Below are 25,237 nucleotides of genomic sequence, written 5' to 3' on the forward strand. Positions count from 1 at the left end.
AATAAATCAAGCCTAACTATTATCCTTACAAAAACAAGTTCCTTTTATTGTGTGGGAATCATGGGAAAAGAAACCTGAGTGTTCAGATCCAGTCCTGGGCCCCTCATGCCCAGGACTTGGATTTGTCCCCACCCTCATCTTCCTCCTCTGCCATGACTACTTCCTCCAAGGTTTGTCCTCCAAGTTTGTTGCCTACCAACACTTTGCAGGTCCCAGCAGGTGGCAGCCCCTCCTCCGTGTAGCGGCCCCTCAGGAACACAACTCTCTCCTGTCCATCCAAGGGCAGTCCATGGGCCTGGCAAAGGTCCCGTGCCTCCTCGGGCCCGTCCAGGGCCAGCAAGTGGACCATGAACCCTAAGGGTACGGTCTGGCCCTTGGGGGTGCTCAGGGCAGAAGCGAGGCGGGCAAGGGCTTTGCGGCGGGCGTGGCCCACATGGCACTGCACCGCACAGCTCTGCAGGTACGGCAGGGTCCGCAGCAGGCGGAACAGGCGGGCGGCGTTGCCTTCGCGGAAGGCCGCGTCTACAGCCAGGGCTGTGCGCAGGGCCGGGCAGGAACGCAGGGCCGCGGGCAGCTGCAGAACCTCATTAAGGGCCTCCACCGAACCTGCGCGGGCGGGAAACTGGGATGAGTCTTCCAGGATCAGGCCCCCCTTCCACACCATCCTCTCACGGTCCTCCCCACCGACCCCCGCTCCCACCCGCTCCAGTCCTCCACCAAGGCCACCTCCCCGCCTCCGTCCTGCCTGCCCACCGGCTCTGGCCACGCCCTCCCCGGGCCCAGCCCACCTTCACTCTCCCTTTTCCCATCAGTCCTTCCTGAGCCTTATCTGAATGAGCTGCCAGAGACTGGCCTTCCAGACGGTCTGCATCTTCATACTAAAGTGAGGCCGCGGTTATAGATGAGGGAAGCAGGCCCGGATAATTTAACGACTTGCCTGAGGCTGTCCTACAGTCCTTGTGTAGTAGGAACCAATCCAATTAAATCCAAGGTTTCTGACTTGGAACACAGACCTTTCTCCGTTGCCTCACCTGCCCCACAAATGAGGGCACAGGCTCAACCACACCTTCCCCTGTCTGCCTGGTAAGGCCATTCCTTCGAGGAGATACTGACCCTGCTTCGCTTCCAGAAGATTCACAGACACTGGAACCTTTGGCCACTTTTGTAAGCTGAGGTTCCTGACCCATTAGCGGGTTGTGAAGTCAACAGCATTTTATTATATTTAAATAGAACTTATTAAAATGCACCATGCATCCACAGAAAGGATCTAAAGTCTTGAAACTTCTGTCTCAGACACATTCCTAGGCACATGTGTTTTTGGATGCTTTACAGCACTGACTGGAGGTTTAAAAAGTTTGAAAGTTACTATCTAGGCCAACGTTCCTGTTCCAGCCCCATCCCCTCCACTTTTATTAGGAGAAAACTGAGACACAGAGATGAGAAGGGACAGGCCTTGAAGGCCCATGGCGGGGCGGGGGGGCGGGGGCGGTTGGTGCACCTTTTGCTTTGACTTGACACACATTTAGGAGACAGGGATGGGGCGGGGGATAAATAGGTAAGATTTTAAAGCTTCTCTTTCCTTCCCGGCATCCACTGTCCACATGCGGATGCCGGGAAGGGTACCCCGCCCCCGTGTTCTGTCCCGCCGCTGGAACCCCGACTCACCCAGGTTATAGAGCAGAAAGAGGCCCTGGAAGGCGGCTTGACGAGGGTGCAGCCCGGCGCCCTGTGCGTAGCAGCGCCGCAGCGAACCGAAGCCCTCCTGCACCTGGGCCTGCAGCAGCACCGGGTCCACGCACCCGTACGCCGCGCTGGGCCCGAGCCGTGCCACCACGGCCAGCAACACGGCCAGCGCCGTCTCCAGCACCACGGCCGCCTCGGCGTCGCCGGCGCTCTGGAGGGCCAGGTCCAGCCGCACAGCACGCAACCGGTCCGCCACGAAGCTGGCCACTTCCGCGCGGGATGCGTCGGCGCGCTCGGCCACCTCGCCGGCCAAGTAGCGGACGGTGGCCAGCAGCACGGACGGCGGCCGGAGCTGGCTCGCCTGGGGCCGGGCCTTGCCTGCGGCCGGCCGGCTATACTCCTTCACAGCGCGCTGCGGGTCAGCGCGGGGCTGGTCCCCTCGGCACCCCGGCGCCACCTCGAAGCGATGCAGGCGGCCTTCCTTCTCGCGTTGTGAGCGCTCGGCGGCAGGACACATGTCCGGGCATGTGCCCACCGGCAGGTCGCACCCGGGCATGGGTGGGCTGGGGGGAAAGGATGGGTTCTCAGCATCCCGAGGGCGGCGGCAGCCCCTCGTCCCATTTTGCGGGGTAGGGGGGCACGCCGAGACCTGCAGAAACTCGGAGAAGACGGGGCGGAGTATAAGGACCCCGCCACCCGTCCGGCAACCGCCCTCCTCTCACCGAGTCCTGTTGCCTCCCACAAAGCCGAGAGCACGTCTCCCGAGATGCACTGCGTTGTAGCGCAGTACCGCCAGGGCCGCGCTCTCAGTACCGGCAAGCGTTCCCATAATGCACCGCGCACAGTCTCGGCGACTCCCATGATACACCGGTTTGTAGTCCCTTCTGCAACCCGTCGCTGTGGGGGAGGGGGCAGCAAGAGAGGAGCCACGTCTTCCCAGCGCACGTCGGAGTCAGTGTTTGGTTTTAGGCGCCCACCTCTGCAAAATGGGTACCCAGCTTTTGGTTCCTCCCCATTACCCCCTTTGACCAGTAGGCCTGTCATTCTCCGGTATTTTTTAGACTATTCTCCCCATTTTCTAGGTCAGGGGTCAGCAAATTTTCTGAAAAAGGCCAGATAGTAAATGTTTTGGGGTTTTCTGTGGCAACTACATACCCAACTCTGCCACTATTCAACTCTGCTGGTGCAGCAGGAGAGCAGCCACAGACAACACTAAACAAATGAGCCTGGTTGTGTTCCCATAAAATTGTATTTTTAGATACTTAAATTTCATATCATTTTTCACCCATCAGAGAACATTATTCTTTTGATTTATTTTCAACTATTAAAAAATGTAAAAACCATTCTAGCTCATGGACCTTACAAATAAAGGTAGTGGGTCAGACTTGGCTGCAGGCCGCAGTTTGCGGACCCCGGTTCTAGAAGGGTAAATGGAGAGTTTAGTGACCAGAGCTGCTGCTCACACATGGAGATAGAGACAGGCAGGATCAGAAGTGTGAGTCCCTGATCCCATGCTGGCGGGTGTGGTCAGGGAACTGAGAAGTTGTTATTTTTCTCATTCTTGGTCCAGTTACATACAGACACGGCCTCTGGAGTTACAAGAGCAGAGACAGGGCCAGGCCCCAGGGAGAGGAGGAAGAGGTGGCTGGCAGTGCTGGAGCTCGAGTCCTGGGGAAGGGCCCACTCCCTGTCAGGGCGGCACTTGGGACAGGTGCAGGTGCAGGATTTCTTCTGCCCGCTTTAGGTATTCAGCTGCCTTCTTCTTCACGCCTTCCCGTCGGGCGGGTGATGGGTCACCTGAGGAGAGAAATGGCTCAGCTGAGGGACCCAGGTTCAAAACCCCAGGTCTAGCTCCTTATAGTTTACAAAGCATCAGCATGTTTTTCCCCTCCCTGGGGATCAGATCTATTCTCCCCATTTTACAAATAAGAAAACTGAGGCCACGAGAGGTAGAGAAGCTGCCCAAGGTTACACAGCTGGTCGGTGAGGAGCAATTCTCATCCTCAACTTGCCTTTCTTCACTTTCCCTTCCCTTCGTGGCACCGTCCAGAACCCCAGGCCTGACCCTCCCTCCTCCAGTCCTCCTCACTCACCAGGAACCCCCTGAAGCAGGATGTGCACGCCGTCCCGGTAGCCCTGCAGAGCGGCAGGGTAGGCGCCTGCTTTCTCGTCCCGCAGGGCCTGGGTGATGAGCTTTGTGGCTTGGCTCAGATAGGCAGGGGTGGGCCCTCCTTCCTCAGTTTCCTTTTCCTCCTGGCCTCCTGGCTCCCACGGTTCCTGGTCCAGCCTCTCAGACTCTGTCTCCATTGCCGCCAGCTCACCCATGTGGGTAGGGCTTGGGCCCGCACCTTCTGCAATCAGATATGGAGTACTCAGGCCATACTGGCCCTTACTTTCCCAGCGCCTGCTGCCCATTCTCAGGCCTCTCTTGCCCACCAGTCTCAGGTACAGGGGAACAGTGCCTGAGCAATCCAGAAGCCACTGTGCACAGCAAACTAGCCATGACCTATCTGGTGGAGTTTAGATGCTTTTGAAAAACCACCTATCTTATTAATTCCTTCTTTAGGTACACAGTAACATTAGTTTGCAAGCTCTGAGTCACTGGCCCTATTTCCCTCCTAACTACAGTTGATCCACCAATTCAAGGATTCCCTCTATAAAGCTTAATGGAAGGATGCTAGACCAACCATGCCAGGCCAAGGGAGAAATATTCCAAGCCTTGGAATTTTAGGGTTTCTTTTTTCTTTTTGAGGTCTACAATTTCAGCTGTGGCTCTATTTGTGAAAAATGCTGAGTAGTAAGCATCCGCACATTCCACAGAGAAAAGGGCTCACTTTATTTATCCCCCAGGACTGGCAGAGAGGTGGTCGAACATCCCCTCTGCAGCTTACATAAAAGAAGACTAGAGATCTGATGAATCTGTGATGGAAAGGCCTTTGAAAGGAAGGTGCAGTAGCAGGGAGCGCCATGGCGCACCACTGGCCTGGAGGTGGAAGTGTGGCTCACTCTCCAATCCCACCCGAGTGACCCCACGGGCCCGCGGCCCTCCCCGTGTTGCCAATGGAGAGGGCAGAAGAGGTCTTGGGAGCGTGCTGTGTGTGCTGAAGAAGCAGCGCCACTCCTGCCTGGAGTGCTCTGACGGAGGGTTGCTGGCTGGAGGTGCCCAGGGCTGGGCAAGAAGATGAGGCAGCCTCTGAGCAAACTGCACTTCCTGGCTTTGAGGAGGCCAGGGATTTGGGCCGAGGGAATGTCTCACGGGAGCAGCCTTTGAGAGGAGTCCTGACAGGCTCCTGTCTAAGCAGCTGGCCACCCGGCACCGCAGGGTGGGACCAGGCACAGTATTTGGACACCTGCTTCTGAGAGCCAGGTGCACCTGTCCCAGTGCCTTCCTCTGTCATTCTTTCTTCCTCTTCCCCAGCCCTGGGGGCTGGCGGGGCAGGAAGGGGAAGAGGCATAATTAGAAGAACAAAGGAACCCTCCTCATACCCCTGGGCACAATGACCAAGTCCCGGCCACCAGTCAGGCCGGAGCAGGCTGGGGCTCAAGGAGTGGCTGAAAGCTGGATGAGAGACCGAGGTCCTGATTTGGATCAGACTGAGGGTGAGAGAGCTCAAGCGCCTGAAACTGATCAGAAAGCTAAGGGTCTTCCAGGAGGCCGCTGAGGGGCAAAGAAGAGAGGCCAACAAAACGGGCTTATAAAGACTGTTGAATCCAAAGTGAAACCGATTCATGATGATCCCGAAGTGAGATCAGCCACTTCAGCACCCCAGCTGCAGGAACTGCATAAATTCAGAGAATTTCACAATGAACAGATCCGGTGTCTCAGAGCCTAGGACTGTCAGGATGCGGGCCTCCGAGGCGTGGCGCCCCGCGTGCCAGCAGCCGCTCCAGGGCCTTCCCCTGCTGCTCTCTCAGCCCAGGCCTCACACCCCTGGACCAATAGGCCTCTCCTGACTTTGGGATCTGCAGCCAGACCCTGAGCCAAACAGGGAACCGCCACCTTGAACTTGTGACTCAAAGCCTCCCAGAGCAGTATGGCCCCTGCTCATTCCAAAGCTTTCTCAGGGAGAAGATGTCTTCATGGGAAGAGGCTTATTCCATCCCTCCGTACTGATCCCTGTATGGGGGCACCCAGCGTGCCGAGCCCTGGCACGGGGCTGTGGCACCTGCTTCTCATTCTCACCAAGGCTGCCACCTGCCTGCAGAGGCCACCTTCCTCAGACGTACACAGGCACCACAGGCAGCAGGGGGCTCTGCCCGCATCCTGTCCTGAAGGGCCTTCTGCCCAGCCCTCCCTCTGATCATCGCAGCTTGTTACCTTCCTTGGAGAAGGGGTCAAAGAGAGCAAGCTCGGCCTCGGTGAGGGGGCCCCAGGCCGGGGAACTAGACGCCTCCTCGGTGCTCCCACAGTGGAAGAGGAGATCCAGGGCTTCCTGGGCAGGGCTGGAGGGCAGGGGGTCCGCTGTGGAACAGATCAGTGGGGACGTTCGTGTCTGCCCTTATCACGTCACAGCTCTCAACACGGCGTTCCCGCTCACTGAATGCTTCCAGCGGCCATAGGCATGGGCAAGCCCATTCGTAGGGTCTGTGCCCATTTTACAGGTTAAGAGACTATAACCTAGATGCCCGTGCAGAGGGGCTGCCACACATCCCAGGCTTTTCACTAAGATCACTGAGGTGGGAGTGTGCCCTCCCACCCCCTGCCCCACTCTGCACCCTCCAGCCTCAGGTCTCTCCCTCAACCAACATACCAGGCACCTCCAGCTCCTCAAGGCCCCTCTTCTCTGGGGGGAGTGGCTGGGGCAACCAGGACTCATCAGGTGGTGGCTGAGGCTCCTCAGGGGGCGGTGTGGGGATCAGGGGGGGTGGCAGGATGTGCAGGTCCCTGGACACCTGGGAGGGCCGCGTCACCTCCCCACCCTGCAGGAGAGAAAGACCAGCCAGGAGGAGTCACAGGGTGCAGCTTGGGGATGAGGGCTGGGGGGTTTCCCAGGTGCTGGGGAGGGGGGCGCGCAGGGCCACATACCCGGAAGAACTCCTTGAGTTGGGGGCTGTTGTTGAGCGCGGGGATGTGCACAGTGAAGCGAAGCAGGTCCTCAGCCCCCTTGCGCCGCTCCTCAATCACAGAGGCTTCGAACCTGCCTGCAGCCCCCAGAGAAGGGGCAGGAAGAGGAGCAGTGACTCACAGGGCCTCTGGTGCCCAGGCCACGTTTCCTGGCTCTGCCCAGGAGGACCTGAACAGCCCATTGCCCCCTCCCCATTCTCCCCGCAATCTTCCTTGGCTCCTCCCAGGGCAGGAGCGCTTGCAAGAAGGGCCCAGTTTCCCTGTTCATCTGTTTACTAGATGTTTATTCAACACCTACTATGTGCTACGTTCACAGTGTGAATGAGAGAGAAGTAAGGTCTCTGACCTCATGGATATCACATCCTAGACAAGCGGAGGCAGGCAACCAACGAGAAACAAAGTAATCCCAGCTGGCTTTGATGGAATGAAGAGGAAAGTAAGGCTCAGAGAGGGGTCACTTCGACTTGCCTAAGATCACACAGCAAGTAGCCCCCCCCCCCTTTTTTTACAGAATCTCTGTTCTGGGTATGCAGTTACCTCGCTCTGGCCTAGTTACCACGCCCCCTCGGGAGCAGCCGGCTGCGCTCCCCACTGCCTGGCCACTGGCCAGCAGCCGCCTTCAGCTTGCTGCTGAACGGCAGCTCACGTGAGCCTAGAGAGCCAAGGGCAGACCAGCCCTGTCCAACAGAAATACGTTACTTACAGTTTTATAGTAGCCACATTAAGAAAGTAAAAAGAAACAGGTTAATTTTAATAGTATTTTTTAAAACATTTCATTTATTTTTCGACAGAAGGGAAGGGAGGGAGAAAGAGGGAAACACTGATGTGTGGTTGCCTCCCACACGCCCCCTACTGGGGACCTGGCCCGCAACCCAGGCATGTGTCCTGACTGGGAATCGAATGGGCGACCCTTTGGTTTACAGGCTGGTGCTCAACCCACTGAACCACACCTGCCAGCGCTTAATAATATTTTCTATGTAACCCAATATGTTCAAATTAGTCTTATTTGACTATATAGTCAACACATACATTGCTGAGATAGTTTACGTTCCTTTTTCTGTGCGTAACCCAAACAGCAAGTCATATCCGCAGGCTCCCCGGCACACGTGGCTCGTGGCTGCTGTTTTTGGACACGGAAGGTCTACAGAAACCCAGGGCTTGTGGGTAGGAATTCTGGTTCTGCCACGTACAGGCCCAGCCCTTTCACATCCCTAAGCCTCAGCTGCCTCATCTTGCAAATGGGGCTAATGGGGCCACGAGTGTTACATGGATGGACACACAATAAGGGAGAGGCTCCTCTGTGTGTCGGTGTCCCCATCTGTAAAAGGAGGCCATCTCCAAGGGCCTTTCCAGCTCCCTGAAACGCCTTCTGAGGGACTGCCAGGCCCTGTCTCTCCAGCCTTCACCAGCAGAGGGCCCCTTTGCCCAACTCTTGGGCCACCTTTGGTCTAAATGCCAAGATCAACACTCACCAAACACCTGGGCCCGGGGGAAAGCAGGGAACTCCTCCAGGCGGCGGAAGAGGTTGCGGTGGGTGTAAGCCAGGTCTCCATGCAGCTTGCGGAAGTCACTGTACCGCTTCCAGACCACCACCTGAGGGGGACAGGAGACGACTGATCCAACAAAGGTGGGGAGGGACCTTTCCCGCCCCCAGCCTGGCCCAGGGGTGTGGGAGGAATGGGGGTGGAAGGGGTGAGTGTGTTTGGGGGTGGGGTGGGGGGGTGGGTCTCCTCACAGAGTTCCTTTACTGCTTCCAGATCTGAAATTGGGGAGAGGTCCCCCTCCCTCCTAGGAGCCTCACCTCTTTGACATCCTCCGGGTCTCTCTTTGAGATGAACTAAGGAAGAAAGGCAAGAACCAGGTGAGACCAGAGATGGACATCTGACATCCCATCACCTAGTAAAATGCTAGGATGCCCCAGGTACCTCCCAGCTCCCCTCAATGGGGCCGTGGCCACTGGCCATTGGTGTCAAGGTGTCCTGGCTTTAAGGCTTTGAGTTGTAACTTGGAGTAGTTTGTCTATCATGAACCTCAGTTTCTTCATCTGTCAAATGAGAAGATCCCTAAAGGCCACTCCAGACCCCTCCATCCTCAGCCCAACTTTTATCTCTGCTCCTTCAAAAAGCCAAGGTCCACTGTGGCTGGTGTGGCTCAGTGGGTCAAGCTCTGGCCTGTGAATTGAAAGGTCACAGGTTCGATTCCTGATCAGGACACATGCCTGGGTTGCAGGGGTTGGGAGTGTGGGAGAGGCAACCGATCAAGATCAGTATTTCTCTTGCACATTGATGTTTCTCTCCCTCTCTTTCTCCTTCCCTTCCCTTCCCCTCTCTCTAAAAATAAATAAATAAAATCTTCAAAAAGTCAAGTCTCCACATCTCCTCCTGAAACCAAAAAATGAGTTCCTGTCCCAGGAACCATGCCTCCCTAAAGGAGGACTCCTCTGGGAACTTACACTCCTGGACAAGAAGAAACCGTCGCTGGGGTTGTGACCTGCGCTGACTGGGGTCTGAGGTACTAAGAAGACTTCATTTTAACTTAACATCCTACAGCGTGGAGCACATGACAGTTTTCAAGGTAAAAGAAACTCGCTTTAAAAACCGTTGAGGAATATGTACCTAACAAAGGACTCCTACTAAGTCAATACTAAAAAGACAAAAACCCAACTTTAAAAATTAGGCAAAACACTTGAACAGGCACATCCCACAGAAGAAGGCATAGGAATGGCCAATAAGATTATGAAAATATATTCAACATTATTTGTCATCAGAGAAATGCCAATTAATACTCTAATGACCCAGTAAGTCCACTCCAAGATATATAACAAGGAGAAATGAGTACCTATGACCATAAAAAAGACTTGTACATATGTATAGTGCTCATACAACTTTACCCATAAAGACAAAAAATTTTCTAGAAATCCAAATGTCCAACAACAGAAGAGTGAATAAAGAAATGATGGTATATTCCATACAATGGACTGTAACTACCCAGCAATAAAAAAGAACAAACTACTTCCATGTGCAACATGGGTGAATTCCAAAAACATTATGTTGAGTGAAAAAGGCCAGACACAAAGAGCACTTGCTGTGAGTATGAGGTTCGAGAACAGACAGACTAATCCACGGTGACAGGAGTGGGGACAGCGGCTATTGCTGCAGGAGGGCCATCAACCAGAAAGGTGCAAAGAAACTTTCTGGGTGGGCGAAAATGTCTGCATCTTGATCTGTGTGGTGTTTGCACAGATGTCTACATATGTAGAAATTATTGAGCTGTATACTTAAGATTTGGGCCTATGGCTTCATGTAAATTATGTCTCAGTTTAAAAAAATTAAAAGGCGAAACAAAAAAAATTAATATCAGCAAGTGAAAAGTACAGGGTGCAGAACACCATTCATTGTGTGTAAGTAATAATAAAATGGATACTTATATTTGCTTTTAAATTTATCTGTAAGGATAAATAAACTAGAAGCAATGGTTCCTATGAAAATGACAAATGGGGGTAAGGGAGGGACAATTATTTATCTGAAAAGTTATAAAAGCATATCAAAGTAATGCACGTTACTTATTTAAAAAGCCAACAGAGGGTATATAGGAAAAGGTTACAGTCCCCCCTTATTGTATTTTTTAGACAAGGGGAAGACGTTATAAAAGAATAAAAGACTTGGGGAAAGTTTATTTTAAACATCTAGGATCCCCACTTATGGAAGTGTCTTTTATGTATCTTTTAATTTAACTTACTTATTTTTAGAGAGAGGGGATGGAGGAAGAAAGAGAAGGAGAGAAACATCAATGTATGGTTGCTTCTCATGTGCCCCCTACCAGGGACCTGGCCTGTAACCCAGGCATGTGCCCTGACTGGGAATCAAACCAGCGACCCCTTTGGTTTGCAGGCCAGTGCTCAGTCCACTGAACCACACCAGCCCAAGTGGAAGTGTCTATATTTTTGCTCCACTGTAGTAACTACAGCACAAGTTTAATAGTTGCCTAGTGAAAATTCTAAAGGTACAAAAAAGTTTACAGTGAAGTCTTCACCCAACCAGTTCTTGTGTTTCATTCTACAGATATTGTTATATTGTTTCTGTTTTTCTTTTCACAGTCTCTTTATAATGTGCTTATAATGTTGTTACTGCTTCATGTATCAACTTTAGTCTTTATTGGTCTTCCTGCTATGACTGTGAAGATGGTAACATACTCCTTAGGTTCTTTTGAACTGTATGAGTTTTTAAAGTTATTGAGAAATACGTTTTTTTTAATTAAAAATAAACTCTTTAAAGGACTTTTATGGAAATAACAAACTAAAAAACAAAACTTACTGCGAGAGATTGGAGAACTAATATTTGGGGTGAGCCAGAGATTTCATGTTAGATTTTAGATGTTAGATTTCGATGTTAATTTAAAGAAATTCACAGCATGATTCCTAAACATCATACTTGGGCGTGGGCACCCTCAACTCGCAGGTCTAGGACCTGCAGTCCACACCCTTTTAAGAGGACAGAGCCCTCCCATAGCTCCGCCCCCTAGTGCCCAAAGAGGCAAGCGAAGCCGGGAACCTACACCGCCCCTTAAAGGGAAAACCTATTTCTGTCCTCCAAAAAGGAGCTTTCAACAGCGCCTCGCGTTAAAACACGGCCCCTCTCTTGTTAAAAGGGTAACGTCCCCGCTGGGTCCCACCTCACCTGTGCGGTTACTTTATACTCGGTGTAGCCCTTGGGGTGGGTCCGGGGGTCGGAGACTGTGTAGTGCCGCAAGAAGTCGTCTTTCGCCCGGCGGGACATGGCAGCCCAGCTGGGGCGGAGCTGAGCCCCCGCCCCTCCAGGTCAGCCGCTGCCAGCCACCGCCTTTCCCGGGCTTGCGCCCTTCCTTCTCTGGCCTAGGGAGCTGCTAGCAATTGACAGCGCAGTTCTAGGTCCTTGCGCGCGGCCAAGGGAGCGTCTAAAAAGGTCTCGGTCGTTGGTAAAACGTAAAGTAGGTGATTGAGGGTAAGGAATGGGGAAGATGGGTCACTCATCTTAGCGCAAACACTCATCACATACCTCCAAACGCTTCTCTGCTTTCCAATTCCCTTTCATTCCTTCACCCAGTTTTTATTGTGTCCAATATACACCAGACGTAGCTAAATTATTTTCCTGTCTCCTTCCATAGGATCCCCTAATGTACTATTTTCTGGATGGGTGCAGGGAGCAAAAAGAACTACGCAGAAGCAAGCCGGTGTCATGGGTTCCAAAGTCACACTTCTTCCTAACTGTATGACTTTCCCATTACTACTCAAGCCTCAGTTTCTTATCCCTAGAATTGGGATATTTCTTTTTTTCCCCTTCCTGTTATTATTGTAGCACCAGACCTTTGGAGGTAGTTTTCTAGTATGTGTAGCCCTCCAGCCTCCTAACACAGAATGCAAAGGTACCAGTCCCTTTTCTTGTCCCAGGTCCCAGGTGGCAGTGAGGGACTCCATCCTGAGGACTTGAATCTTGAGTGGGGAACAGACGGCACAGTGCCTGGCAAGGAGACCAACTTGTCCCCGGGAGCACTGTTGGCTGTGGGTTGGCCACTTGGCCTCTGAAGCACTCTGTTTTCCAAGACTGGACATCCCATCTCCATAGGGATGCTGTGAGTCTCCAGGGTCCTTCCGAGAAACGTCCTTTTGGCCAAAAGCAGTTGTAATGTGTTTCCAGGACAGGCCATTGAGGACCCTGACTATGGGTGACACACTTTAGCACTCACGGCCACTCTTGTTACTCGAACTCAGCTGTATGGGCACTGTCTCCAGATAGGAACCCAAAGTAAAATCCCAAATCAGACTCTTGGATACTCAGAAATGAGCGAGTTCATCTAGGAGGAGGCTGGGATTGGGCGGTGTCCCCTCGCACCGCACACACCAGGGTTCCTCTAAGGACCTCTGTAGACCTGGCTGCTGCTCTCCGAATCTTTCTGGGCGGGGCTGTGGCTCCAAGCCTCCTTCTCACCCTTCATTACCTCCTCTCCCTGACCCAGCCCCTTCCAATTCACCCCTTTCTGCTTTCTTTTTTCCTGTCCCCTGCAAACCCTTTCCTGTCTAGATCAGTGTAGCCTCTGGCCTTCTCCAGATTGCCAACTCCCCCAGTTCCTTTATTAGGAGAAGCAAACAGAAGAGACTTACAGAAGAGAGGGAGAGGGAAAAGCAGCCAGCGCGCAGCTGCTCGGGGCCCACCGCCTACATCCGCACTGCTTGACCATGTGATGTAGACTTTCTGCCACATCCATAGTCCTTTGTGATGAGTATAATAACTGTGTTATTTTCTTGTCTCTAGCCATGCATAATTCACATTTTAAATCAAGGATGCTGCTTACTAAGGGCCCCCAGGAGAACTTGAACACTGGGGTGACTCACCCGGATCAGTGGATGGCTGAGCTCACATTGCATGGGTCTGCTTGCGCTCCTACTGGCTCATGCAATGATAATTAAAGCCAGCATTGTACAGCACTTAAGACGCACAAGACACCCATACATTTGCTCATCCCAATGCTAGGAGGTAGGTGCCATTATCTTTCCACGGATGGGGAAACTGAGGCAAAGATAGGTTAGGTGACTTGTTCGGCATCACCCAGTGAAGTGGCAGAGCTGGGGCTTGGCTCTGGAGCCTGGGTATGTTCACTTAGCACGAGACTTGGGTGTGTGGGTCCACGGTGCCCGTCTTGCACAGCAGACAGGGCAAGCGGTTCTCATTTCCACACTGGAGGACAGCTGACATCCTGAGGTTATCCGCCCAACTCCCGTTTCCCTTCTTTCATCCTCCCTGACAGAGCCCAGATTTTGCACGGGTCTCCGCTCCAGGAAGGGATCCTAGTGCTAGTTTAGGAGTAAATGGGTGTCTCTTCCTTGGCTTTCCCTTGGGAATACTACCCTTTCCTCATTAGACACATTAGATCCCTCTCCCTGGTGTTTGAATTTCGAGCAGAGGCAAAAACTGAAAGCAGTTTGTAGGGGCAGTGGCTAAATCCACCCTGGGTCCAAATCCCAGCTCCCTCACTTCCTCCTTGGGTGGCTTTGGGCAAGTCACGTAACCTGCTGGTGCTTCAGTTCCCACGTAAATGGGATACTGAGTCTATACTGCTTAGGGTTGTCCTTAAATGTGACAGCAAGTAGCAGGTGCTTCGAACAGAACCCAGCAGAGTAAGCAGCCACGGTTGGGATCACAGCAAAAGGCCCTGTGGAAACACCCATCTGTCCTGCCACGCTGGGGTTGCCTGGTTCCCATCCTTCCCAGACTGGCCCCTGCTTCAGAGAGTACGCTGCAGCCTCCAGGGAAGGCCCCTTCCTGGCTCTGCTCTTGGTTGGCTGTCCCTGCCTGAGTCCTCACCCCTCTGTATTTCCCGAGAGCCCCTGCTTTTCATTCCTGTCATGTGATTCCCTTCGCAGGCTGTCCACTGCACATGGGTTCCTGGCTGTGGCAGGAAGTTGGGGGCTGAAATTCAGCCCATGTTCCCCCTTCAAGAAGCTGTGAGCCTTGATGTGGGGGTGTATCTCTTTTTCTGATTCATACCAGTGAGGGCAGCAGTCATTCTGGTAAACTGTCCTTCCTCTTCCTCTGCCCGGAAAACTTCTACTCATTCTTTACTCCCAGTTTTTACATCACCTCCTCCGGGAAGCCTGCCTAGACTCTTCTAAATGGCATTACTCGCAGCCCGGCCCTGTGCTTCTACAGTCTCTGCACGTCTCATGCGCACGGCAGCAGTTACCCCTCCGACTGGACCGTGGGCCCTGGGTGGTCTCTAAGGCTGTCGAGCCAACAAACGACGCAGCCAGGATCAGGACAGGAACAGTTTATTCTCACAGCTGAGCAAAGGACGAGGCCCATAGCCTTGGTAGCAGCAGAGGCGGCCCCCTCCCAGCCCCAGCCCCGGCCCCGGCCCTGGCCCGGGGGAGGCAGCTGCAGGAGGGCCGGGTCAGGAGCCTGGGTGACAGCCAGGACGGCAGTCCGCCCGCCACGGGAGCCAGGCTGGCCGTGGGGCAGCAGTGGGCAGCAGCAGCAGGTTACGGAGGGGGACAGGGAGTGTTAGTTGGACTTGCTGATTCCCGTCCCCCCTTGGGTGTTACTTGGTGAGGGCCGGGGGTGGGGGGGCGCCCGACTGAGGGGCGGGGGCATCTGGAGTGGCTCAGTCAGCTGTGAAGATGCGGCTGGAGATGTCGTCCAGGAGCCAGTCGATGCCCAGCAGCAGGTTATCCCCGGTGACGGCGCTGCAGCCCTGGATGCACCAGTGATGGCTGCGGATGGAGTCCAGCTCCAGGGCCTGAAACGGGACACAGTGCTGATGGGGCTGGGGACCCAGCCCGTCTGCGTGCAGCTCCCTTCCTCTCCTGGCCCGGGGAAAGCCATGCCTCCTCAAGGTCCTGCCCTGGGAAACTTCCCCTGGTCCCCAGTGAAGGCCTGTCAGCCCTCTGAGGCATGGCACCGGGCTCTGGACGTGGTCACGTCAGCACTACCCCTTAGGAAGAAAGCAGCAACACAGGCTTCTGAGTACCTGTTAATGCCCAGGCACTGTGCTTTGGGGCCTACTCATGTCCTCTTGTCCATTCCTCCCAAGGCCACGCTACCCAGGGTCTATGCTGGCCATTTTACCAAGGAGAAAACCAAAGCTCAGAGAGGTTAAGCAACCTGCCTGAGGTCACACAGCTAATAAGTGGCAGAACCAAGATTCTAACCACTCTTTCTCATTCTGGTGCTGAAGCTCTAGAATAATGGTTAAGACTCTAGGGTCAGATAGGCCTGTGTCTAAATCCTGGCTTGTCTACTTACTGGCTGTGTGACCTTGGGCGAGTGGCCTACCTCTCTAACCTTGCTTCATCATCTGTAGGATGACAGTAGTTCCTATTTCATGAGGTCGCGGTGGGAACTGAATGAGTGAACGACGCAAAGAGCCTGGCACACGGAAAGCACTCACTATTGGCCAGTTATCTGTGCAACGATCCGTTTGCAGGCCTGCCTTCCCCAGGCTGTGAGACCACTGCTCTTACAGATCACTCAGTCTCCACAGCCTGAGTAGGTCCTGCCGCGCGGCAGGGGTCCGTAAGTGTTCTTAGAATAAATTAACAAATCAGCACGTGCCTCTTTTCCTCCATGAGCCTGTGCCAAGGCCCGCACTCACCTCGCGAATGGCATTAGAAGACAGTGCTCCAGGCAGGTCCTGCTTGTTAGCAAAGATGAGGAGAGTGGCTCCAGCCAGGCGCTGCCAGAGAGAAACAGAGGGGACAGGGGCTCAGGGGCAGGCTGGCCCCTCAGCCAATCACCCAGAGCATCTGGGGCCAGAGACCAACCTGGAAAACCAGGGCAAGGCACTGTGGTGGCCGGCGAGGCCCAAGTGAGGTAGGCAGCATGGACACTGCCTTGAGGCCGGGTCACATGGGGCAGAGGGAGCCCCGGGCTGGGCCAGGGCCCTGGTTCTAGTCCAGTCACCACCCAGTGGGCACCCTTCTCCTCTATGCCTGTTTCCTCTTTCATAAATGGGGAGGGGGTGATGCACGAGGTGATCCTAGAGTCCACTGTGGTCCTCCACTGCTCCACCTCATGAAACTGACATGCACAAAAAATGTGACTGCCCCCAGAGGACGTGGGGTCTGCTGGAAACGGCCTCTCCCACTCTCTCTCTTGTTCATGGAGCCCTTCAACTGTCCCGCTGCCCTGATTCCAGTTATTTCCTTGTATGTGTTGAGCCCTGGGAGTCGCCCCATGCGGGTGGGTGGATCCAGCCCAGGCCCGGGCGTTTAATCTCATTGGACCTGCTTGACACCCTTGGGAGGCGGCTACTGTAATACCAGGTAACCAAGACCACCCCAACTCTAATGCCCATCTTAGAGATGAGGGAGTGGAGGCTCAGAGAGGGTCAGTGCCTTGCCTGAGGGCACACAGTGAGGAGTCTGACTCCTGAGCCAGACTCCACTGGCTCCCAAAGCTTCAAGCGCTGGCCTGCAGTCACCTTCCTAAAGCTTGACGGGAGGTGGGGAACCTGAAGCTACGGAGGGTGAAGCAGTGACATCACAGGAATGTGAACCCAGGTCTCGGTCCACAGCATGACCTGCACGTGGCACCACGGGCCTCCCTGGACCAGGTGTACAGGTTGTCCCTGCCTCCCCAGGGTGCTGGGCACACGGTGAGGGCTCAGAAAATCTGCCGAGGAAGGTGTCCACACGTCCACGTATGTGCACACAGCGCTGGGGCCTGGATGGGGTGGGAGCCCGGCTCCACCCCCTTCCCACCCAGCCAGGCCCCCTGCCCACCTCCTCCACCAGCAGGCTCTGGAGCTCCCGCTGGCAGTCCTGCATGCGCTGGCGGTCGGCGCTGTCCACCACCCAGATGAGGCCGTCGGTGCTCTCAAAGTAGTTCCGCCAGTAGGACCGGAGGGACTTCTGGCCGCCAACATCCCAGATGTTCAGCTTGAATCTAGGCAGGAAGCAGGTGGCTGGAAGGTCAGCCTGGCCCCTGACCCACCCTCCCTACCCTGCTCTGGGCGGGCCGGCCGGCAGGGACTCCGCTCACCCCCGGTGCTCCAGGGTCTTGATGTTGAAGCCCAGCGTCGGGGAGATGGTGTCGATGTCTTCTCCATTGAACTTCTTGAGGATAGTTGTTTTGCCAGCATTGTCTAGGCCGCTGGGACACACCAGGTTAAGGAGAAACGCCTGTACTCTGCCAGGTGGCACTGCAAGGTGCGCAGTGGCCCTCTTAGGGGACAAATCATTCCCCACTACCTACCAAAATGAGTTGAGTGTGAGACTGGCCCGCAATCAGTCCATGGTGAATGTGGAAGTATCAGGAGACCAGTATCTTATCATCTCCAGACCGAAGGCTCCTTAATTCACTCCACAGTATTTATTGAACACCTGCTAAGTGCCAGACCCTCTTCTGGGGGCCCCGGGTCAAAGTCCGCCCTTGCGGGGCTTACGCTCTAGTGTGGAGACAGCTGAGAGAGTGCAAACCGATGAGAAACAACGTAGTCAGATGCTGGTGAGTGTTAGAAATACAACAAAGAAAAAAAAACCCCAAGAAATTCAATGAAGAGGTTTCCCGAGAGGGCCATTGGAGGGGCTTCCTTTAGTGTGGCATCAGGGAGGGCCTCTCTGAGGGTCTCAGGTTAAGACCCAAACTACAAGGAGCCAGCGTTTTGAAGAACTGGTGAAAGAACCTTCTACACAGAGGGAACAGCAAGAGCAAGTCTCTGAAGGTAGCCATCCTCACTTGTTTCTGTATTATTCCAAATCTTTTGCTGCTGAGTGGGCAAATGTGAGTTCACCAGCAAGGGAGAACCACCCTCCTCTTTCCTCCTGACACTGACGGGGGGCTTGCAGCTGGGAAGGGGGCCCAGGCCCTGGACTCAGCAGCCTTCCTGCTCACCTGATTGGAGCAAGTGACTCAAACCAGTGACAGAGGAGTGACAAAGAACCTCTCCTGAGACCCAGCCTTAGCCCCTGATAACAGGCCACTGATTATCCCCTCAACTCCCAGATCCACGCTTCCTTCTCCTCGGGATCATGCCCCTCCGCCAACAAACTCGGGCTCTCTCCCACCTTAAAAGCAGCAGACAACATCCTCTCTTGATCCCTCTCCCCCTTATTTCCCTCCCTTAACAGCACATCTCCTCAAAACCTTTCCATTCTCACCTCCAATTTCTGTCCTGCTCTTTCTTCAACCCATGACGCTTTTGCTCCGTGCCCCTTAACTGCTCTCGCTAAGGTCAGTCCCTGAAGACCCCCACTGGAGTTCCTCCGCCCCGGAGCTTGCTGCACTCGCTGTTTCCTTTGCTTAAAGAAATGTCCCCAGATATTTACGTGGTTCATCCCTCACCTGTCTTCACTCAACTGTCACCCTCTCAATTTGGCCTTCTGTACCACCTCATTTAAACTAGTCTTCTCTGTACATACTATACATTTTCTCATTTACTTTAACATCTTTCTCCCGCCAGCATTACAGAATGTCCATGAAGGTAGGGGTTGTTCTTGTTTTGCTGTTTTATCCAGCCCCTAGGACAGTGCCTAGTGCACAGGTGCTCAGTAAATATGTAATGGATAGTGAATTCTCTGTGCCTATCTTAGGGCTCTTTAAAACAGACACGTTGTGAATATTATTTTTCAGTTATTTGCATACGTAAATATTTCTTCTCCCCGCTAGGGTAGCTGGGGGTGAGGAGGGCCCAGCTCTTTCCCACCACGGGGCCTCGGACGGAGTAGAGCAGAAAAGTGCAGAAGCCTGTTAATGGGATTCGGAAGGTCGGTGGAGCCTATACGCCGTCACCCGCGGGTACATCGACGGACCATGTGGCAGCAAAGAAACGGACGGCCCGGCCCACCCGCGAAAGGACCCGCGTGGAGTCCACACTCGCTTCTCCCTGGAACTGAGGGCGGGGTCGGAGCCTGGCTCCCTCCGACTGGGGGAGGAGGTGAGAGCCAAGGAGGGCAACGGCCCCACGCCAGGGCCAGACCTAAGAGCGGTGGCGTCCGAGTCACATCCGGGACCCATATCCCCCCTACATTGGGACACCTGGTCCGACTGCTGCACCTTTAGGCCCACAGCTTTGGCCTTAGGAACAGAGTCCCCCCGCCCCGAGCCAGTGGTTCGGCCTCCTCCTGGCTCCCTGCTAAAGTGATTGGTAGGGCCCAGTACGTGACGCACAATGGGCAGTTGGGGCAGGCCGACCGGCCGCGCACCCCGCACCCAGTAGGGGGCGCCCAGCCCCGCCCGCCGGCGGGGCCCCGCTACCCTGGCGGCTCCGGCGTCCTGGAGGATACAGCATGAGTAGTCGCAGCTCCCGCTCTTTCTGCTTCATCTTCTTTAGGATGGTCAGAAGGCCCATGGTCCCCGAAGCCCCCTACCGGCTGCCGTTCCTTCCTAGTCCTGGGACCCCTTTCCCTGTCCCTATTGGCTATCACGCCCACCAACTGCGCAGCCTATTGGTCGGCCTCTCACTTAGTCCCGCCCTCGCTCCCACGTGACCATGAGGTTGCGAGCGGTGCCGCTGAGCTAGCCCCTCTAGCGGTGATGGGGGCTTCTGCGCCGCCACCTGCTTTAACCCTTTGCGTCCCTAGGGCTTGAAGGACGAGGGCGCCGCCACTCCTACCTACCCAGAACCCCAGGCTCGGCCGGGGACGGAAACCTGAAGTTCCTGGGTTTTGTCTTGGCTACATGAAGAGTAAGAGTTCTGACTCGGGAGTCAGAACCGATAGCCCCAAGATTGCTGACGAACTCAACCCGGGGCCAGTGTAAGTCCCTGTTCCCCGGAAACGTGGTCCAGGTCCTCCTCATCTTAGGCCTTGGCATCATCCTGAACCTGCCAGTTATAGTACCTACCCCTTTCCCTGGTAGGGTGGGCGTGCAGTTCTCCGTGGAGGGCGAAAGTGCCCCCTAGGGGCCGTTTCGAAATGTGCGATGGCGTCATGGGGTTGTCCCAGTTACCAGGTAGGTCTCTTGTTAAGAGAGCAGTGGACAGACTCGCAAAAGAATTATCCCGCTCCAAGATGCCCATCGTTTCTCTGTTAAGAAGCAAAATTCTTCGATTTGCTGATAAGGAAGTTGAGGCTCACATGGTGCCTAGCATAGTGACTGGCATATAGTAGGTGCTCTGTAATTATTGTTGAATAAATGACTGTGCAAGAGTTTGGTTCTTTACCTTAATGGTCATGTCCAGAAAAAAGTGATGAAACTGAGGCCAGGGGTTGGGCATATTGTGAACTCAGAAGGGTGTGCCTTATTGTCTTTTTTTTTTTTTAATTCGTTTTAGAGAGAGAGACAAACATTGATTTGTTGTTTCACTTATTCATGCATTCATTGGTTGATTCTTGTTTGTGCTCTGACCAGGATCAACCCCCAACCTTGGGATATGCAGAAGATTGAGCCACCTGGCCTGGGTCCTTATTGTCTTAGTTTGAGCCCTTCCCCCAGCCGACTGCATGGTCATTGTGAGTGGGCAGCACAGAGAAGGCTCTGTCTCATGCTTGGGAAAGGAGTCAGGTACCAGCTGAAGATAGTGGCTGATTTCTCTGTTTTTGGCTTCATCCTCCTGGCAACCGTGTGAGGTTTATTTTTTTTTGTAGATGTGATGGTGGAGTCCAGAGAGTTTAAGGCATTTGGACAGTAACTTAAATTCAGGTCTGGTTGAAAGAAGGTGCACTGTTTTTCTGGGTCCCTGAGAAATCTACGTGCCTTCTGTGGGGATCAGTTACCTAAGCTGGGGTCCATGTGTGTGGTCGACTCCATGAAGCCTTTGAGAAGGATGAGGTGGAGCTGTAACGTGGCTATGTGGAAAGATGTCCATGCCATACCAAATGAAGAAAGGGAACTTCAATCCTATTTTAATGTTAAAAATAGCAATAATCCACTACACAATGCTTTTCAAAGGATGGGATGTGCGCAGCCCATTAAGAAGACTGTGAAATTACTTTAGTGTCACACATAAATTGAACCATAGGAAATTGCCCCTACTTGACCGTGTTGACTACAAAGGTATCAGTTTCAGATGGCTCAGCCTCATGGCACTAGCAAAAATTAGAGCAGAAAGTGTTGCTGCTTTTGCCCATGAATTAAAAGGTCTGTAGTGTTTGTTTCAGATATTTATATGGGTGTGTGTACTTCTCACGAAGAGTCACAGTCACAAAAATTTGAAAATCCCTACAATTCAACTGTTACCTCTGGAGGAGGTTTAAGGGAAACTTAAAATTATTTCCTTAAGCACTTGCGGATTGCTTTACTTTACTGTTGCCACCAGCATTGAAATCCTTGTTTAAATGTCAGGCGTCAAGCCCGGGCCTGTCCAAGCTGTTGTTGGGGCCTCCCAGGGGCCACAGAGTAGCATTACAGTGAATATCAGCTGCAGAAACCTGGAAGCGCTGTGAAATAATAGACCAGGAAGTAACTGGGTTTCACTTTTGAGTAATATTTGCCTATACCTAGAAATCTATGGCAGGGGGTGTGGGGGCTTTTAAAGATAAATGTAGGACCCTAGTGACAGGCACTATTTTCGTTTGCCTGCTGGAAAGGAGGAAAGGGTGCTCTTGAAATAAAATCTTTAGGGAATACCTTTGGAAGAAAACTGGGAAAGATGATCTGTAGAGCTGTAGTTATTTATAACTGTGAATATGTTCAGGAGAAAGAATCATGAAATTAAAATACCCAAATCCTGACAGCTGTGAAACCTGGTTTTGAAGGGAGAGTTTCTAAGTGGATTGTAACTTGAGGGTAGAGTTCTAGATACGTTTTTAAAAACAATTATTTTCAAAAATATTTTATTTATTTTTAGAGAGAGGGGAAAGGAGGGAGAGAGGGAGGGAAACATCCATGTGTCATTGTTTCTTGCATGCCCCCTACTGGGGACCAGGCCTGCAACCCAGGCATGTGCTCTGACTGGGAATCCAACCGGCGACCCTTTGTTTCACAGGCCAGTGCTCAATCCACTGAGTCACACCAGCCAGGGCTAATTATTATTTTTTATTCATCACCTAAAGATGTGTTTATTGATTTGAGAGAGAGAGAGGAAAGGGGGGGTTGAGAGAGAGAGAGAGACCGATGTGAGAGAGAAACATCGATCGGTTGCCTCCCATATGTGCCCTGACCAGGGATCGAACCCACAAATGTAGGTATGTGCCCTGACTGGCAATGGAACCCACACCTTTTTTGGTGTACAGGATGGCTCTCCAACCAACTGAGCCACCCTGCCTGGGCAAGTTGTAGATAACCTTTTAAAGAGTTGTGTTTACCCAGTGTTTGGGGAGGGAAATTTGGTGGCATAGTGTTACGTCTAAGAGAGAAAGCCCTTTGATCCAGCCAGGGACTTCATGTGTCACCTTTCACTCTTTATCCTGGGGCAGCACCACCACCAACAAAAAGCCAGGACAAAAAGATCCTGCTTGAGCTATAATTGCTGATCATTAAGCACTAGCAAGAGGTATACATAAGTATTGGATCTATTTATTTATTTGTGTACATAAATGTTTATGTTTAAGCTTGTCCTGGATCAATCTTCTTTCATTCTTTTAAACTATAGTGTACCTGTGAGGTTTAAATTAAAGTTACAGTTTTGCTAAGAGAAATCCTATTTTCCGCCCCTCTGGTGAAACACATCTGTGATGCAAGTTTTATTTTTTGGGAGCACGTGCTCAAGACAGAAACTCCAGCTCGCACGCGGCAGCAGCATTCCCAAGTGTGTAGGTTTTGTCCTACTTATTAGTAAACAAAGAACTCGAAGTTTGAATGTGCAACCTAATCACTGATATGGCAACCGCCTACAGACCCCAGGCCTGCCCTGCCCTGCTCTAGCAGCCACGCCCCTTAAGGGGGGGGGTCTCCCCGCCATCATTGAGTAAAGTGAGCAGGCCACAGCTGAATGTCCGGGTGTCCAAGCATCTTCCCTGAAGATCTCGGCCCAGCTGCCTGATGTGGGTGGCAGAGGAGGTGTCCTCTCCAATGTCCAGATGACAAAGTGAGCTGTTATTCACACCCCCACCACCCACCCAAGGGCTCATGACATCTTCAGGCCTTTCCAGAACCCGAGGAGTGGGGAAGGAGTTGAAAATCTGGGCTCTGCCAATACCCGTGCCCACGTCCGCCCCTCCAGAGCAGGGCCGTGCTGTCTCCGTGGGGCTTGGCCTGGGGACTGAGTGGGGAGTAGTTACTGAGCCTTCGCTCAGCAACCTGAGACCCGGCCACCCTGTTATCGCCACTGACACAAGAGCCGGCGCTCCACTCGCCGGATTGCTGCAGCAGCCTCTCAGCCAGGCCCCTGTTCCGCTTCCCCAGGGCGGAGGGATTTCTGTAACCGCTGTGCAGATCTTGTAACTCCTCGGCTCTAAGCCCTGGGTGCTCCCTGTATCCTTCAGAGTTAGAGCCCGAGATCTCTGGTGGCCACTGAGGCCCCGAGTGGGTGGCCCCCTCGGTTCTCTGCTCTGATCACCTCCTCCTCGCTGTCCCTGTAGCAACCCTCCAACCCGCCAGCCATTCCCACAGCCCCTAAGCCATACCTCCTTGTCACCTCTCCCTCTTCAGTGCTTTGTTCAAATTCCAGTGTCTCCAGTGTCTCAGAAAAGTATATTCAAATATCTGAGCAAGGCCCTGCCTGATCGCCCTATTTAAATTAGAAACCGCTGAATCCCCTACCCATATTCCCCAAATCCTATATTTTGCTTTATATTTCACCATGACACTTAAGGCCTTCTACCAGCCAATATTATTCCTTTAATTTAATATCCCCCCATCCCCACTAGAAGTGGCAAAGTAGGGATGTGAACTCAAGCCCCTCTGGGACTTGTACCACCTGGGGAAACCTGGGAGCTGTGGTCACCGCTGCCATGTCCCACAAAGCGTTGGGAGGCTTTAGGACTGTTCGGAGCTTTTCTGTTTATTATTCGTGCTCCCTGCCCACTTCCAGAAGTGTGAGTCAGCTTCCTGGGAAGGTGCATGGTAAAGCAGGGGACCCCCACCCCTATCCCAGGGACTGGTACCTGTCCGTGACCTGGTAGGAACCAGGGATGCACAGCAGGAGGTGAGCGGGGGCGGGGCTAGAAGCTCTCATTTGCTGCCTGAGCTCCGCCTCCTGTCCGCCCCCATCCCTCACTCCCCAGCCCTGCCCATGGAAAAACTGTCTTCCATGAAAACAGTCTCTGGTGCCCTAAAGGTTGGGGACCGCTGTGTTAAAGGAATAGCAGAGAATCAGAAGCACAAGGCTTTGGAAGAGGCAGCGGGCCTGGCAGGGCTGGGAGGCGGGAACGTGGCAAACTCTTGCAAAGGACTGGCAGTGATGGCGTCACCGAGCCCGGGTGCTGACACTGGGTTCCTAGGAAGCCTGGCTCTTTGCAGATTCTGGTTTTAAGGAGACTCGCACCATTCTGTGCTGAAGTGAGTTAGTCCATTCCTCTCTAATGCCCTGGGGAGTCCCCACAATGTCCCTGCCCCCAGGCCCTGCCCAGCGTTCAGTTCACTTAGCATCGTCCTCTCAGCAGGACTTTGCTTTCCCACCCACAGGTTCCTGTGAAGCAATGGAAAGAGGGAATGCTGCCTTGGTGTCCGAGAACTGCGGGACATTCATTGAGTTTGTCCCACCTGAGGATGTGGCTCGGCCAAGGGATGCACCTCTGAGCGGCAGCTTACTCATACCTGGATCTGAGCCAAAGTGGTGGTGTCAGCCCGGCGTCTGTGCCCTCCTCCCCCGCCCCGGCACTGACGCCCTTCCGGAGTTGCCCCTTCCTCACCCACAGTCCCTATGGTTAAGAGAGCTGACCCTATTCCCCGGGCTCCGGGGAGGGCCTGGGACCCAGCCTTGCCTTTCTCACCTTCATCTCCTGGCCACAGTGACTCAGGTCAGGAATTAGCCACATGACTGAAGTTGGACCAAGGAGAGCCAGGCCTGGGACTTCTGTAGGAACTACCGGGGAAGTAGTAAACGGTAGAGAGATGCGCCCCGGCCTGGGGTGGCTAAGCTGGTGTTTCTGCACCCATCATACTACCACGAGTGGTCCCTGCTGAGGACACAGCCAGC

General features: G+C 53.5%; 3 protein-coding genes across 3 annotated transcripts; all 3 read right to left on the reverse strand.

Annotated features, from left to right (window-relative positions):
• Window positions 1–49: 49 nt before the first annotated feature.
• SAC3D1 (SAC3 domain containing 1) lies at window positions 50–2,419 on the reverse strand. Its single transcript, XM_054570622.1, has 2 exons — window positions 1,666–2,419; window positions 50–606 (listed from the first exon to the last, which is right to left on the reverse strand). The coding sequence occupies exons 1-2, from the start codon at window positions 2,237–2,239 to the stop codon at window positions 104–106; spliced, it is 1,077 nt and encodes a 358-aa protein (XP_054426597.1). The 5' UTR covers window positions 2,240–2,419; the 3' UTR covers window positions 50–103.
• Window positions 2,420–2,921: 502 nt separating this feature from the next.
• Window positions 2,922–11,652, reverse strand: SNX15 (sorting nexin 15). The gene is made up of 8 exons (XM_054570623.1): window positions 11,425–11,652; window positions 8,550–8,585; window positions 8,221–8,341; window positions 6,710–6,825; window positions 6,435–6,603; window positions 6,002–6,145; window positions 3,777–4,034; window positions 2,922–3,480 (listed from the first exon to the last, which is right to left on the reverse strand). Exons 1-8 carry the CDS (start codon window positions 11,521–11,523, stop codon window positions 3,374–3,376), a joined length of 1,050 nt encoding a protein of 349 aa, XP_054426598.1. The 5' UTR covers window positions 11,524–11,652; the 3' UTR covers window positions 2,922–3,373.
• Window positions 11,653–14,520: 2,868 nt separating this feature from the next.
• ARL2 (ADP ribosylation factor like GTPase 2) lies at window positions 14,521–19,637 on the reverse strand. The gene is made up of 5 exons (XM_054570624.1): window positions 19,503–19,637; window positions 17,260–17,370; window positions 17,001–17,163; window positions 15,872–15,952; window positions 14,521–15,016 (listed from the first exon to the last, which is right to left on the reverse strand). Exons 1-5 carry the CDS (start codon window positions 19,565–19,567, stop codon window positions 14,882–14,884), a joined length of 555 nt encoding a protein of 184 aa, XP_054426599.1. The 5' UTR covers window positions 19,568–19,637; the 3' UTR covers window positions 14,521–14,881.
• Window positions 19,638–25,237: the final 5,600 nt, after the last annotated feature.

This window comes from Pteronotus mesoamericanus, unplaced genomic scaffold (genome assembly GCF_021234165.1).
Source record: "Pteronotus mesoamericanus isolate MK-2021 breed Mesoamerican mustached bat unplaced genomic scaffold, CSHL_Meso_final contig_214, whole genome shotgun sequence".
Classification (NCBI taxonomy): Eukaryota; Metazoa; Chordata; class Mammalia; order Chiroptera; family Mormoopidae; genus Pteronotus; species Pteronotus mesoamericanus.